This window comes from Hipposideros armiger, unplaced genomic scaffold (genome assembly GCF_001890085.2).
Source record: "Hipposideros armiger isolate ML-2016 unplaced genomic scaffold, ASM189008v1 scaffold_28, whole genome shotgun sequence".
In the NCBI taxonomy this organism is placed as follows: Eukaryota; Metazoa; Chordata; class Mammalia; order Chiroptera; family Hipposideridae; genus Hipposideros; species Hipposideros armiger.
The window spans coordinates 1009419-1026004 of record NW_017731378.1 but is presented as its reverse complement, the minus strand read 5'-3'; the positions used below and the strand labels follow the sequence as shown (position 1 = coordinate 1026004).

The window sequence follows — 16586 nt, the reverse complement described above, 5'->3', positions numbered from 1 at the left end:
GATGGGTTTAGGGACAGGTTATTCACTATATGATGCCACAGCGCAGCAACCAGTAAATTATTCAGAAAATAATAAAGCTAGTACCATACACCAAAATATTTTTCAATGAACTAAAAGGTTAAATTTTTTTTTTATTGTTAGTTTCAGGTGAACAGAACAATGCAATAGTTATCCTTTTCACCCTTCACACAGAAACAATTCCCCTCCCCCATCTACTGCCCTCCCACCCCCGATGGCATACTTACCTATTACAATTCCATTGACTCTGTTCCCACACTCTACTCCACATCCCATGACTATATGTATATATAATTATAGTTGAGATACATTATTATTCAACATCAGCTTCAGAAATACAGTGCGGTGGTCAGATCTCTACACCGACTATGAAGTGGTCTCCCTAACAAGACATGAGTCCAACTGGCCCAATAAAAAATATTTATAACATTATTGATTATATTCCCCAGACTGTCTTTTCTATCCCTGAGGCCATATTGTAGTTACCAATTTGTATTGTCTCCTCCCTTCCCCTTCTCCTTCATCCCCACCCCCTCCCAACTAGCAACCCTCAGTTTTTCCTCTGTGTCTCTGAGACTATTTCTGTTTACGTTTCTCATTTATTCAGTTTTTTAGAATCCATGTATAAGTGAGATCATATGGTATTTGTCTTTCTCTGACTGACTTATTTCACTTAGCATAATGTTCCTTAGGTCCATCCATATCATTGCAAATGGAACAAATTCAAAAGGTTAAATTTTAAAATGATAATATAAAAAGAACTAGAAAAATGTAAGTGAATATTTATCTGAAACTTGTGTAAGGAAGGACTTTCTAAGAAAAAAATAAAAAGGAAGTAATCAAGAGAAAAAGATTGACATATTTTCCTATAAAAGTTTTTAAAACTCTCCATGTCAAAAAAATTCATGAAAAGTGATCAAAGGCAAACTACAAACATGGACAGAATATTTGCTCCACATTTATTCTAAAGAATTCTTACCACTAATATTAAAAGATACGTTACAAATCAGTAAGAAAAAGGTGGGCAGCCCATTGGAAATACGGGTGACTGTGATAAACACATCACAGAGTAATAATCAAAAACACAGAAACTGTAATAAGAGACAATTGAAGCAATGAGATTTTTTTCATTTGTATGATTGACAATGATGAAACATTTGCCATTTTAAATATTAGGAGACTGTATTTAACAGCCATCCTAAGGCTATTTAAAGCTAATTAAGGTAAATGGTTCGGCAAGGTTTAGAGCTCAGGACTCAGGACAGATTTGGAGCTATTCTGGTGACAAAGGAGCTTTGAGACTTTGTTCTGATCTATGCAATTCACCAGACGTTTTTAAGCAGCTGATGTTATAGATGGCTACACAAGACACAAATAAAAAGATTATTGAGAAGCTTCTGCCTGGAAAGGTGAAGGCTGAGAAGACACAGGTAATGTCTCCAAGACCTTGAATAGCAGGCACTGAGTAGTATTATATGTTCACTGAATTCCAGAATTGGGGGAGGGGTAAGGCCCTGGACAAATTAGGAAGCCCTGTGTTACATGGTGAGTTAGAAACACTGATGTCATTACCCCATAATAGGTGGTAAACGTTTATACAATACAAATGCAAATTTTATATTTGTATCAAATACAAAAGCAAAATATGATAATAGCAAATACAATACAAATTAAGATGGTGAATAGGCTTTTGTAAGTTCAAATATATGTATGGGTGACAGATTGAATATTTATTATTCAATTCCAAATGGACCCTGGAATAGTTAAAAGCATCATATTGTTTTTAGCTTAGAATTATCCTTTTTATTATCAAACTTCTGAGGATGACCCAGAATTAGCACCATCATTTGCAAACATTCTCCTCTTTGCATTTCTGACCTGGAATCATGAACTCTAGTCTCCTGCCGGGAGAAACTTCATCTCCCTCGCCTGGCACTGGTCGCCTTCAGTGACAATGTTTGGAGGATGACATTTCTGATTCTCATATTGGTGGAAGTCCTAAAGATTGGAAACCTTCCATTCTACAACTAAACAGAAGCTGTAAACCAGTATGAAAGTACAGTCACAGCAAAAGAAAGTTGAAATTTTAGGGCTCCAACTGGTTGTCATTTCATATGTGAAAAACTTTCATTCGTTTGTTTGTCTGCTGCTCTGGGTCTGCCTCACTTACGTTTCCTCATCCAGTCAGTTGAAAAGGGCACTTTAGACAGTGTGGGCTTCACTGTCAACCCAGGGAGACCACTTCATTGGTTAGAGCCACACTGGTCCAGGTTTGCTGTCTGGCCGAGAAATCCTGTCTGGCCTGCATGTGTGTCATGTGGACTCATGCACCCTGACTCTCTGCCTCTGTTCTCCTCAGGACTACTGGCTCTCTCTCCTCTACAAGCGCCTGATTGGCCCAAAGGTGTTGGCCGTGCACGTAGCTGGGCTCCAGCGGAAGCCGCGGCCAGGCCGAGTGATCCGGGACAAACTACGGATTTATGCTCACTGCACAAGCCACCACAAGTAAGTCTTCACCCAGAAGGCACAGAAAGCCACCCAAGGGGCTTCAGGCTTTCGGCCTCTCTTAGAATTCCAGGCCGTTTGGGACTCCTTCAAGACATAGTGAAAACTGCCTCTGGAGTCACTCACGCTACCTGCTCTTCACGTGTTTCAAATGATCTCAGATAAATAGCTTTTTCTCCAAGTAAACCCTTTTCTCACATTTAGAGGATTTACTCATAAAAGCGTTCCTAAAAATACATGCCATTTGTTCATTTATTTGTTCATTCAACAAATGTGCATTGAGCATCTTCTCTGTACTTTAGTTGATGTAAAGAGACTTTTTTGTGTGCCTCTGGCTGAACCAAGGCGAGACATATAGAATCTTCTTCTGTGATCCACCAGCAGAGCTTGAGGAAATAAGTTGACATTTCTAAGACACATGCCGGAGAGCTTTACCACTAGAAACTTAGCCCCCAAACCAGTGTGTCCCAAACTGGGGGTCCTCAGGATGAAAGGAGTGCCCAAAGGTAGTCATGTCAGCTTTAGAGACATTTTCAGTATTTCAAAAATCTTTTCAGCTATTTTAAGGGTGTAAGAAGTTAAATAAAATCTAGGCTTCCTGTTTCAGGGGGTTGGACCTACAACAACTCAGCGTGGTCACATGTGATTATCCTTCTCTTTTTGGATCTGAAGCACTGGTTGTCATTGGAGTTGTCTTTATAACGAACAGGAAAACTAAATTATCAACAAATCAAGTTTGGCAGATAAAATATTTTCAAACATGAGGATGTCAGGTAAAAACTTACAACAGCCTAAAGCAAAACTCCTCTGGACCATCTATGGTTTTCTTACATCATTTCCTGTTTAAGGAGCAGAGTAGGCAGCCCTGGAAAATGAGAATTCTTTCTCTTAATGCAAAGAAACCCTGGGGGGAAACAAGGGGTCAGCAAGTGCCTCCAGCCGGACCTTCATTCCAACTAGCCCATCAGGGCTTGATCAAGGGCAGTGGATAACACAAAGAGCGCCAGTGGTCAGGTTACAGCAGCCGATCCTTTCCCCTCCTTGATGAGAGAGGAGCCAAGCCAATTAATTTATCATGATAAGATTTTTCAAAGAATCACTCTGAGCATAGGGGACCAGGGGCCAGTTGTCTTGTCAGTAGATACAAGTACCTATTGTGGATGAGAGGAGGCTGGTTTGGGCAGAGGCCAGAGGTTTTCAACATCCCTTTTGCTCCACAGGAAGCTCAATCCAATACCTGACAGAGAGTGACTGCTTTATGGCCTTGGCCTGAAGTTATCTGATCACCACACAAGGAAACATTGTATTCCTTGTCTCCTCCCTGGCCCTGAGGTAACCACCCAAAAGGTGGACCCCCACCTTCAAGAGAGAAAAATTATTCTTGGCACCTTTTGTCTCTTTGGGGAAGCATGTCAGTTTGTGGCCTTTATACTCTCCATTTGAGGACTCAGGGGAAAAAAATGTCAATAGCATGGGCTCAAGAGGGCTTGAGTGTCTTCCCAGAGGGCTCCTTCCTGGTCTCATCCCTATGTTCATCCTAACGTTCTTTTAGGTTCTCATGGAAGATGTCACTAATATTCAGAGTATACCATGAACTCAGGGCCAGTGTCTCACTAGTTTTTGTATTCTTGGCGTCTAATGTAGAGACTGGCATACAGATGGTCTCAGTAAATATTTGATAAATGAATGAATGCAGAAATAGGGCATTAAGACATTAAGATGTTACTGCTGACTTACAGTTCTAGCTTCCTTCACCTTTGATATCACCTCATCAGCTAGAAGGAAGTGGTGTGATGGAGTGGTTAAGATTCTACCATGCACTAGCATGAGGCCTCAAAGAAGTTACCAAAATCATCTAGATTCCATATTCTCTACATCATCAGCTCTCCTCTACTTCCTATGGGGAGTCCTCCCAGAACCTTTCTGGGGAAATGGTGCCACTGTGCTTCTGTCAGTACCATTCCCTACTGGAAAGAGAGCGAGAGCGAGAGCGAAAGCGAGAGAGAGAGAGAGAGAGAGAGAGAGAGAGAGAGAGAGAGACTTTGCTAAGTCCTTTTCATACAAGACCCTAATGATAATGAATGGGGTGAAGGTCTTCTTGTTCCTATTAGAAAGGAAACCCCTGAATGGATGCACTGCACTGGCTGAGGTTGCAGGTCTCCTCAATGTCAGTGGATGTCAGGTGCCTCAGACAGGTAGGCACAAGGAGAGAAGTGTCTCTGCTCCATCTTTCTGGGATACCATGTGCCCTCCCTCTGCCCCCTCATTTTCCACAATAGTCATGAGGAAGTCACTTAATTTATTTGTGGCCAACGAGACCAAGGTCACAGAAATGCCCCAGAGTGGGCATGTTGACCTAACACTATTCAATCTTGACCAATACTCTGAAAATATATATCCTTGGTCAAATCAGGGATTAGGTGAGAAAGTATAAAGTTACCAGTAGAACAACCCAAAGAAAGTATCTATTAACACAACTTCTGCACTACATACAGCATGTATTGAACACTTGCTATTGTGCCAAGCATCTTGCCCATAATTTGCATTTATATTATCATATTGAATTCCAAAGGTCCTATGGTATCACTCCTATATGCAAGTGATACCATTAATAATGCAAAGAGTTTTACATTTGGAAAGAACCCTTAGAGGTCTTTTGGCTTAGTGTCCCACACAACACAGAAATTCCTTTTACAACCTCCCTGACAGTGATGCAACCTCTCCCTGATTACCTTGCAGTCTTTCAGGGCAGTCTCTTGCATTGTGGGTCATTTGTGACCTAGGAAAGCATTGTCTTTTATGATTAATTTAGGAGACAAAGTTAGATGCTCAACCAACACCAGCAGGTGCTTTTCTGTTTTCTGTTCTCAAGTTAACAAATTAGGACACTGGCAGCATGGCAGTTCTCACCTTAGGTCTTCTTATTCAGAGAAAAAATATGTTTTGATTGGGAAAAACCTTTTTCTAAACCATTCTGCTGAGACAGTGTGTGTTTCTAGGGAGGAGTTGAGATCTTTAGCCAAGTTCAGAACCAATTGGAACCTGGTGAATATTGAAGCAAACTTGAGCCTTTTAAGGTTCAAGTTCATTTATTATTGGCAAAACATGACTTCCTGTTTTTCAGAAGAAGTTTTTTTTAAGACTCATAAAAAAAGGTTCCTGAGGCTTCTTGGACATCAAATGGCTCTTACAAAACAATATTTTGATGAGTTAAGTGTAAATGAATCAGAAACATGTGGATTAAATTTCCCTTAAAATACACAGGGGCTTTGAAATTAGGAGAAAAAAATGTTTGGCAAAACATGGCCTGACTTTTACCGAACCCAAAAACTTTGAATTAGATTTGGAGACAATGGACCTACCCAATTTTCAAGCACACTGACTTTCACTGAGAATGACCATGGATTCTAAAGCATCGTCCTCCCTTCCCTTTCCTATCTCCCAGCTTCACTGGAGACATTTCTAGAACAGTGACTTTTTCTATCTGGAAGTCAAGCTATACCTCCCCCTGTGACATTCCCCACCTCTCACATCCAGGATATTCCAATTCTAGCCTCCCTTCCTGACTCACTTCCTCCTCTCCCGATGGCAACACAGAGAAGATGTCAGGCGGCAAAAGAACAGCCAGAAAGATGAACTCCAGATACATGGATTCCCTGCTGGGGAAAAAGTCTCACCATGAGTGAGACATGGAGCAAGACAGATGTTCTACCAGACAAAAGGGGACATTCACTCAAAGAACCCAAACCACCTGGACTAATTGCCTGCAGGCCATGCCTTCAGTCAGATCCCATTTTCTTAGGGAACGGATACTCCTCCAAGATTAGTTTTCTGTGGGCAGAAAACATACATTCTTCAGGGATCTGGATTTGTAACACCGTACTTCCAGATTGGTGCTACACTCCCCAACCAAGAATGAGTCTTCACCGCCAAAAGGCCTCTGCTTAACTCCCTTGCCATCAGCAAGCAGGGAAAGGGGCGGCTGAGGCCATCTTTAATGCCAGTGCCCACCTGAGGCGGCTCCAGTTGTTGTGTGAGAGCCTCCGCGCATTGGTCTCTGGGCCAGCTGTTAGTACTGGTTTGTCTCCCCCAGGGGAGCTGTGGATATGGAAAGCAGACCATTGCCAAGCAGCTTGAAAAGACAGCTTTCCCTGCAGCGATGCTGTGATTTCAGGCCTCCCTCCCACCAGCCACTTTCCCACCCCCCCACCCTTCTCCTCTGCACTCCCTGAGGCCTCATTCTGCCCAGCTCTGCAGAGGAGAAACTCATAAATGAAGCACAAGGCTCCCTCTCCCCGGCCCCTGCTGGCCTTTGAGAAGGTTGTTTGCTGGCAGGTAACAAAAGGGTTTACCGCAGTCGGCAAAACTGGTACCCACGCATGCTTCCATTTGTTCACGCTCTGAAGCCCACAGAACCTGCAGTTAATGGTGTCTTCCTCAGCTCTGCACACAGCTAAGCCTAAGCTTAAAGCCCACCAGTGGAACATAGTTGGTTCTTAATGATGGTAAATGCTGGCTCATCTTTCTTCAGAGCTCTGGTGACACAAGTGTGCTCAAATAAATTGTCATCCTCTTCTGACCTAACTCATTTGGCTCCAAAAGCTAATTCACAAGCTTCAGGGAACTGAGAAGAAGGATGGGAGGAGGGACCAGATAGAAGAGTCATTTAATAATTCTTCAGAATATCAAAGCAGGCATCCAAAGAGCCTTGAATACAGTAATGTACCCTCCTACACATGCAAGAAAAATCATCTGACACACAGCCAGTAGGATATACTTTGGTAATTCTTCTCATAACCTTAATGGATTGCTCTGGGCAAGTGGTTCCCAAACCCAACTCATCTGCCAAATATCCCAGAAAGATTTTTTTTCAGCCCCAGTCACAAATGGATTGCATCAAACTCTCCAGGGATGAGCCCTGGAAACTGTAGTATTAAAAACAAACAATCCTAGTTATCATATTGACCTGCCCTTGGTCATTCGACTCTTAATTAGCACCTTTAGCAGCAGAGATCAGTGACCCAAAGGCTGAGGGGTGCTGTGTCCGCAAGGAATGATACTCTCCTCTGGGCAAAGCTGATGTAGAGTTTCTCTGAACTCCTCCTTTGAAAGCAGGACCAGATCATTTTTTCTATTTCCTCTCATTAACCCATCCAGATGGGGCCCTCAGGGACCCCTTAGAAACAGTCTTTTTTTCCTACAAGAGAGAAGGAAATCATTATAGTTCTGTTGATGCATGCTGAAAGGCCATGTAGGCATATGGTTCTCCAGGCTTCTGAACATCTTGTACTGGTGTAAAAGGATTCCAAAACGGTGAGTAGTTCTATAATCTTGGGGTAGGTAAACAGCTAAAGCAAAAATAAAAAGATCAATACATTTGACTACATAAAAGTATTAACTTTTAGACATCAAATACAATGTAAATGAACTGAATCGGTCAAAGAAAACTGGGGGAAATTTTGTAACATACATACAGACAGAGGATCACTATCTTTAATAAGTAAATAGTTTTTATAAATCAATAGAAAAATCGGAAAAGGATGTGAACAGTCAGTTTATAAAAGAAGAAATAAAGTGGCAGACAAATGAAAAAAATACTGTCTCTCAGTATGAATTTTTAAAAAATACAAATTCATACAACATTGCAATCCCACTATCACCTCTCAGGTTGAGAAAGGTTACTATCCAGTGTTCTTAAGGGTACAAGGAAATGGGTGCTCTCAGATATAACTAATCAAAGCGAATTGGTACAAGCTTTCTAGAGAATTAATACCAATATTATCAAAATGTGTGTATCAGTCAGGATAGGGAAGGCTATGCTATGATAACAAAGGACCTCCACATCTCCAGGGCTTTCAATAAGAAAATGTATTTCTCATTCACACTACTCATCTGTCATTGCTCAGGTGTAACTCTACTGCACATCATCTTCATCCCAGGATACAGGTCATAAAGCAACCTGGCTCCTCAAGCTCCTGCCCAGAGAATTTAACATGTCCACCCACATTTCACTGGCCAAAGCCAATCATGTGATCACTCTAGCATTCAATAGAACAGGGACAGAAAATCGTCCACAGGGCACCCCTGGGAATGAACTAGAAGATTTGGTGAGGAATTATACAATGTGTATTTCCAACTTTGAGAACTTTATCCTTCAGAAATAATCATGATGTGCAAACAATTTGTGAACAATGAAGTCCTTCATCACATAACTTATAATGGCAAAAAAACTGAAAACAACCTAACTCCCCAAAAGTAGGGTTTTAGTTAAATAAATTATGTTATATTTCTATGATTGTGAATTTAGCATTCTCCTATAAGTAGAAAAATATATAATAACATAACACGGGAACATGTTTAAGATATTCATGAACTGAAAAAACTGTGAACAATGTGATCCCAATGATGTTAAAAACTGAGAAATATATATGTATGTGTCACATATGCAGTAAATATTTGTTAAATCAATAAACTAAAAAATACTGGAAGGATATTTACCAAAATGCTATTATATCTCAAGATACTTGGATTATGGGTATTTTCTTTTTCTTCTTTGTGTTTCTCTATATTTTTCTTTCTTTCCTTGGCTTTTCTTTTTTCTTTTTTTTTTTTTTTTGCAATTAGCATGTTTTACTTCCATACTCAGAAAGAAGATATTTTGTTGTCTCAAGCCCTTGCAATACATTTAAACAGAAACAAAAGGAGTAGGGTGGGAAGTGGGCATCTTCTTTGCAGAAATCCACAATAACAAGGCCTTCTTCTCTTTGAAGGTGTAGGGTGGCCAAGAACTATATTATAATACATGCCCTTTCCTATGGTAGTCCTGTTTCATGCAGTCTATGAATTATTCAGAAGCATCTAACAGACCACTTTGTTTCCATCTTGTTCTCTTCTCTCTCTTTGGATCTCAGCCACAACTATGTTCGTGGGTCCATTACACTTTTTATCATCAACCTGCACCGATCAAGAAAGAAAATCAAACTGGCTGGGACTCTCAGGGACAAGCTCGTGCACCAGTATCTGCTGCAGCCCCATGGACAGGAGGGCCTGAAGTCCAAGTAAGTGCTGACCTGGAAATGGCTTAGGCGCAAGTGCAGGAGGTGGGTTGGGAGGGAGCTGGAGTTGCCCCTTTGCTGAAGGCACCAAGGGTGCTGCTAATTAACTCAGGGACTCAGTGGGATTCAGTCGGGGGACCACTGACTCCCTTTGGGAGCCTGGTCCAGCACCTCCCTGTCTCTAGGTTAGGATTCCTCAACTGCAAAGTCAAATGGTAGACAGAATATTTCTCAACAAAGGCATTCTTGGACCTGGGCAAGAAAATTCGTTATGCAAGATGATCACATTTCAAGCTATTTAGCATCCTTGGCCCCTATCCACTAAATGCCAGTAGCAACCCTTAGTCATGTGACAACCCAAAGCATTGGTAGTTGAGAACCATGTCCCTCCCAGGAGTAACATTCTATAACGCTGTGACTCCCTGTTTGTCATCATCTACAAACCTTCTGGGGCTTAGAGGAAGAAGCACTTCCTCTGAACATCTGACCAAAGGGTCAGATGTTCAGAGATCAAGAATCAGTTCTGCCCTTAACTTTGTCACTTCCGGCACTTCACCTCTCTGGATCTCAGTTTCCTTATCTGAGAAACAGGAGAAAAATTATATTCCGGGGGCTTTGTGGGCCCTTCAAACTCTATAAACATATGACTCTATGATACCGCCCACTTCTCCCAGTCTGTACTAGAGACTGTTGACGACAATGACCTCTACCAGCAGAAGGCGGCTCTAGGCCACGGCGAGAAGGGCCTGGTCAAGGGTAAAGCCACCCCAGCTTCCCAAGGAGGGCCTCCCAGGAAGGGTATGGGATGTTGTACAGACTGGGAGCGTTCCCATTCCATTTTTAATGTTTACCAAGTTTAACAAAGCTGTAAACTTGGAGCAGGTGGCTTGCACTCCCACAGCTGCCCACAACTATTTGCGCTATAATTGTTCGCGGTTGCACTGCAACCTTGGTGGCTTGCATTTGGCTTCCAACTGTATGTGCAATGAGAACAAAACACAATCTGGGAAGTCACTTACTGAGTTTCTTTAGCCCACCCTGGGTCTGTATGTGCAGCCTTGGTTCACATTCTGGCTCTGCTTCCTGCATACATGTACCTTGCTTCTACTTTTCTTTCCTCTCAATCCTACCAATATCAGCAGAACTCTCTCGAGTGTTTTATCCCCTCTCTCTCAACTTCCCAGTGACTGGTGTGCTGAATTCCCGGTCTTCGTCCTAGGCAAGAGACTAGGTTCTGGTTCACTAAATAATCACATGACCTGGGCTAACCCTTTAATTCTAATCCCTAGGCCTCAATTTCCTTACCTGCAAAATGCAAGAGCTGCTACATATTTGGTAAGGACCTTTCTAGCTCTAAAAATTCTCATCTTGGGTCTGATTTTCTGAGGACCATGAGTCTGTTTCAGTCTCCCCCTGCCATTCAGTAATGACCTGCCAAGTCATGTCTGGCAGAGGGACTGACTCTTCCGCAGCAATTGTGAAAGTTCAGTGTCCTCTGGAACCAAAGCTTAGGAGGCGAGTCTGCCCAGTGTCAGGAAAACCATGGGTACCACGTGGAAGGCACTGACCAAACGCCTAGGCTGACAGGCCAAGGTAGCAGTGCCTGCTCTGCTACTTGCTGGCTGTACCTTTAGGCAAGTGACATAGTCTCTATGAGCCTCAGTTTCCTCATCTGTAAAGCTTCTTATGTGGAGAACAGTAAATGGGATAATCTATGTAAAGTTACTGACACAGCAATGCCTATTAGGAAATGCCTATTGTCTTCCTCGACTCAGAACTCTAGTTAGCTGGGGAAGAAGAAGGGAACAACTGTTTATTTGTTTGTTTTCTTTTTTTTTAAGATTTTATTGGAGAATTGGGGGAGGGGAACAGTGTTGGGGAATTGGGGGAGGGGAACAGCCAAGTTGTTGTTCTTCAGTGTTTGTTGTGGAGGGCGCCAGTCACCATCTGACTTCCCGTTGGCAGCTCATAGCCTCTAAGCTCAAGGTGCCGTGTTCAATCTTAGCTGCAGGTGGGCATAGCCACCATCCCATGTGGGAATTGAACCAGCAGCCTTGTTGTTAAGAGTGCACCCTCTATCCACTGAGCCATCCGGGCGGCAGCTCAGCTCAAGGTGCCGAGTTCAGTCTTAGTTGCGGGTGGGCATAGCCCACCATCGAACAGGCAATCTTGTTGTTACACAAGCTGAGCCATCCTGTCACCTGTTGGCAGCTCAGTGACAGCTCAGCTCGGGTGCAGCATCACTGACTCATGTGGAAATCGAAACGGCGGCCCTGTTGCTCAGAGCTCACGCTCTTAAGCCAACACTTAACCAACTGAGCCACTCAGCTGACCCCAGGAACAACTGTTCTAAGAATGTTTCTCAAAAGCAGAATCCTCTCAGATTTTTAAGATAATGTGTTGATAAGACATTTGTTAAGATTATGATAAAAAGACATAAGAATTGCATAAATGCAAAACCATGAAACATGAGGAGATGGTAGTCAGAGGGTGGCATCATTTTATGAGCTGTTTCTCCACCAACCAAGGGCACAGGCCTCTAACCCTACTTACCCCCACTCTACAGCCGTGACTCCAGGATTATTCCTGATGTTTGAATTGGGCCACACCTTGGCCCTGTTCTACCTATAGCTGTCTTAAGAGTGACTGAAGTGACTCTCACTGGCCACTGATAAGCTGTATGTCTAATTATGCTGTCTCATACCTCACCTTGTCACTGTATTGGTGAGGAGTGGTATACGGCTTTTGGAGAATGTCAGAGAGGGACAGGGAAAAAGAGAATTTCATTTCACAGAGGCCCTAAAGAGCGATTTGGTAACACTCACTGAGACCAAATAACAATGTCACGCAAATGGAAGAAGAGAGAGCTGAAACCGGAAGGCCTGGATATGAATCGAGTTGCTACCATGTACCTGTGTGATCAAACCTCAGCTGCCTTCCCTGTCAGATGGGGTGATTGTGAGAATCAAGTTAGAGCATTGGAGTGAAAGGAAGCCTCCTACAAATGAAAATTTCACATATTCATGCATACACATACATATATAAGGACAAATATAGACACATACGATTTTACATATATTGTATTAGAGAGTGTGGCATTGGAAGTCCATCGAACTGGATTCCAGCTCTAACACTACTTCTTCATGGTGGAATTTTGGGCCCTTTGCTAGCATCTCTAAACCTGTTCCTGTCCTGTAAACCACTACTAATTGAACACCTCTCCCACATTAAACCTTGGTGGCCCTGACCCTGCGCTGTGCCACCTTGGACTGTAGGCTCCACAGGGACTGTCATGTACACTTTCAGTGCCACATCCAGCACTCTACACAGTAACTACTAATAAGAGCAAGAGCCTTCAGTGGTTCTGGGATGGGGGATCCCACAGGAAGGGTGTGGTTTTGGTGCGGCAGACTCTGTAGGAAGGATGAAAGGAAATGCTAGGAAGTGACTTCAGCCTTTGGTGTCTCCCTTTCTCTTTCATAAGCCTCTGGGGCCAGATTCTGTGTTCTGTGTCTGCTAATTCCTAGCTGCAGCCTGAAGCCAGATTAGCTCAGAAGAGGTTGGAAAGCTCTGGAAGCAGGGGAACCTGTAATTGCTCCTGTCTGGAGGGACCAAGAAGAGAATATAGAGCAAGTCAGTGTACCATTCAAGCCATCAGTTGGGTGTTTTGCCCTGGGGTTTCAAGAGAAGGGAGATGTTGGCAAGCTTTTTGATTAGTAGGGAACATGAGGTAATTCTTTTTCTCTTAGAATTGCCATCAGGGCTGGAAATATTTGAAATCTGAAAGGGTGTCTTCATGTTAACTTGGGGCTTGGGTATGTCAGATATTGCACAGAAAGCACCTTTGGGGCCACTGATCAGGCATAGTCCCGGCATCCAGGTCCACAGGGAAGGTACCTGTTTCTCATCTCACTGAGTGAGCCAATCATAAGACCCACCACTCAAGCCTTAACTCTTTATATAAGAGATAGTCCCTATTCTACAAACCAAACAAAAAGGTGGGTGCCCTGTACCCTTGAGGATAGAAGGGAAACTTTTACAAAACTGCCACGTGTATAAGAGAAGGGTATTCTGTGTCTGGAATACATATTTTTCAAGGATGGCTGGAGGAAATGGGGGAGATTTAATTTAGAGAAGACAAATAGGGTTAAGTCATGAGGTCTTTTTTCAGATATTCAAAGGACTGCTAAGTGAAAGAAAACAGATTTGGCCTAGGATCCTCTAAAATGACAGAAGACCAGGGAGTGTAGTTTAAAAGAGAAAGATTTCACCACAAAATGAGCTTTTCCCCCCCAAAGGCTTGCCTGTTCCGACGAAGGACAGGATAGGCTTTCTCAGGAGGTAGCCTATTAATCAGAGAGCACGCACCCTTGGCCATCTCAGAGGTGCTCTAAGATGCCTCATTTGGTGGGAAGTTGAGGTAAAAGATGACTGCTTCTCATCAAACTCTAAAATTCTATTATTCTGTTGCATTCATCTTCCCCCCAACTTCCACTTCGCCTGTGGAGCCTGTTGTCTCTATGCTCACCAGTAAAGTAGCTTCTTCCAGCCACTAAAAGGCCACACAAAGAGACTGTACTATGGCGGGGAGTAGTGGTAATATCAGCCTAGTTTTCCTCCAAAACATCTTCAGTTGCAGGCCCCTCCCTGTCATGTTCCCTGGTTTTTCACCTTTCCATAAGGAAGACTCACCATTCCCACCCAAGACAATCATAGTTCCCTTTATGGATAAGTCAGAGAGTACTTTGAAGGGCAGCTTTACCATCTCCAAAGGAGAGAATCTGCCCAGTGCCTCATATCAATAAACATTGCCTTCTAGGGAATCGTTTCTACCCCAGACATAAATAGCTCCAATATCTTTCAACAGAGAAGTAACAGGAAGACAGGCCAAACAAGTCAACTTATATCAAAACAACGGGAGGGCTCAGTTTCTGGGGGGAAAGTCAAACCAAGAGCACGTGTTTGGTCAGAGCCCAGTGTTCTTCCCTGGTTCATTCGCCTGTCCTCAGGCAATCTGTGGCTAGGACATCTGGACTAGGAGATACTGTGTTTGAAGATACCGGGGATGGAGTGCCCACAATGTCAATCCTGCCTGAATTTTCTAAGAACACTTAATTTTTTTTTTTTTTAAGATTTTTATTGGGGAATTGGGAGAATGGGAACAGTGCTGGGGAATTGGGGGAAGGGGAACAGACAAGTTGCTGTCCTTTTGTTCTTCAGTCTAGTTGTGAAGGATGTTGCTTCACTGGCTCAAGTTGGCACCATCATTGCACTCTTCCCAGGTGAGGCAGATCAGTCGCCGGCTTCTGGACGGCCGCTCACTGCGGCTGCTGGCCGCTCACGCTGGCTGCTGGCCGCTCACGCTGGCTGCTGGCTACATACGGTAGCCCATGGCAACCCACTACAGCAGGGGCTGCAGCCTACGCCGGCGACTCACAGCAGCCCACCTCCAGGTTGAGCTGTTGTTCAGCATCTTAGCTGTGCAGGGCAGTGTCACTGGCCCTCATATGTGGGATCCGAACTGGGGCCCTCTGGCGTCCCAAGCCAGATCTTAACCATAGCGCTGCTCGGCCGGCCCAAGACCACTTAATTTTATAAGAACACTGGGGCTGGCTGTGTCTGTGGCTGCGACTTTATAGATAAGAAAGAGCTAATAGCCACGATCTCATTTAACCTTCTGAACAGGACCATGAAGCAAATAGAACAATTCCTGCCTCTCTCCCATTTTAGAGCTGAAGAAATTGAGTCTTAGCACATAAAGTGACTTGAATTCAAGAATCACACAACTGGGCTGACCGAGTGGCTTGTTGGTTAAGAGTTTGCTTGGGATGCCAGCTCTGAGCAGCAGGGCTGCTGGTTCGGATCCCACATGAGGGCCACTGGTGCTGTCCTCTACAGCTAAGGTGGTGAACTACAGCTCGACCTGGAGCTGGGCTGCCGTGAGTCACTGGCAATGACGTAGGCTGCAGTGATGCTGCAGTGGGCTGCGATAAGCTACCGTGAGTGGCTGGCAGCCGGTGTGAGATGCCAAGAGCCGCCATGAGCGGCCGTCCAAGGGCTGGTGACTGATCTGCCTCAGCAGGGAAGAGCCCCATGATAATACCAATATGGGCCAGTGAAGCAACAACCTACACAACTAGACTAGAGAACAAAAGGACAACAACTTGTCTGTTCCCCTTCCCCTATTCCCCAACACTGTTCCCTCCCCCAATTCCCCAATAAAACCTTAAATAAAAAAAATAAAAAAACTCACACAACTGTTAGGTGACTGAGCTAGAAAATACCTAGCATCCAGTTCTCCTGACCCCAAATTCAGAGTACTTTCTTCAACACTGTACTGCCCCAAGAGTCCAGTAATATAAAATTATAATGACATAATGACAAATATACTCATACGTATGGATAACTGAACTCTGTCATGATACTGTCTAGGTTCATTTCATCTTAGGCTCTTCACATAATCAATATAAGTATTAGGTTACGAATATAAGTATTAGGTTACTCAGCAATGTTCTCTCCTTTAGGCAAAACTCATTCCAGTTCCATTAACTTTTCTTCACAAGCCCTAATTTCAGATCCTTCTTAAAAGTTCTTCTCTGAGCTGCTTCTAAGATTCTGCTTCCCATTCATAGAATTTTAGTAAAAGCAAATTTTTTATCTTAGCAAAACAGAGGAATTCCCTTCTGTTTCTTCTAGGCTCTTCTCAAACAAAAAGATTATTAACTACCAGGGGTGACTATGAATTGATCTAATTTGAGGTCTCTAAAAATCAACCTCAGTGTATTATATTTTGACCCCATATACACAGACACTGCCAGCTGCCCTACACCTACAGGGTCTGCCCCCTACACCCCCCCCAACCCCCCACCCCAGAGGTACATCTCTGAGGGAAAGATGCTGGCAAGCGAGGTTTCCCAGAGAATCTGGAGAGTAACATCTTCATCCGTTCACCAACTTTTACTGAGATCATACTTTGTGCCAGACAGAACTTGTTCCTCTTCAGCAACC

At 43.4% G+C, this 16586-nt stretch overlaps 1 protein-coding gene across 2 annotated transcripts in view; it reads left to right on the top strand.

The window, feature by feature from the left end:
- HPSE2 (heparanase 2 (inactive)) overlaps positions 1-16586 on the top strand; it is a 575409-nt gene that overhangs the window by 539012 nt on the left and 19811 nt on the right. For both annotated transcript variants that reach the window (XM_019636465.1, XM_019636464.1), the window contains 2 exons: positions 2378-2523; positions 9435-9581. In XM_019636465.1, the coding sequence (XP_019492010.1) occupies positions 2378-2523; positions 9435-9581 (293 nt within the window). The remainder of the gene's footprint in view (positions 1-2377; positions 2524-9434; positions 9582-16586) is intronic.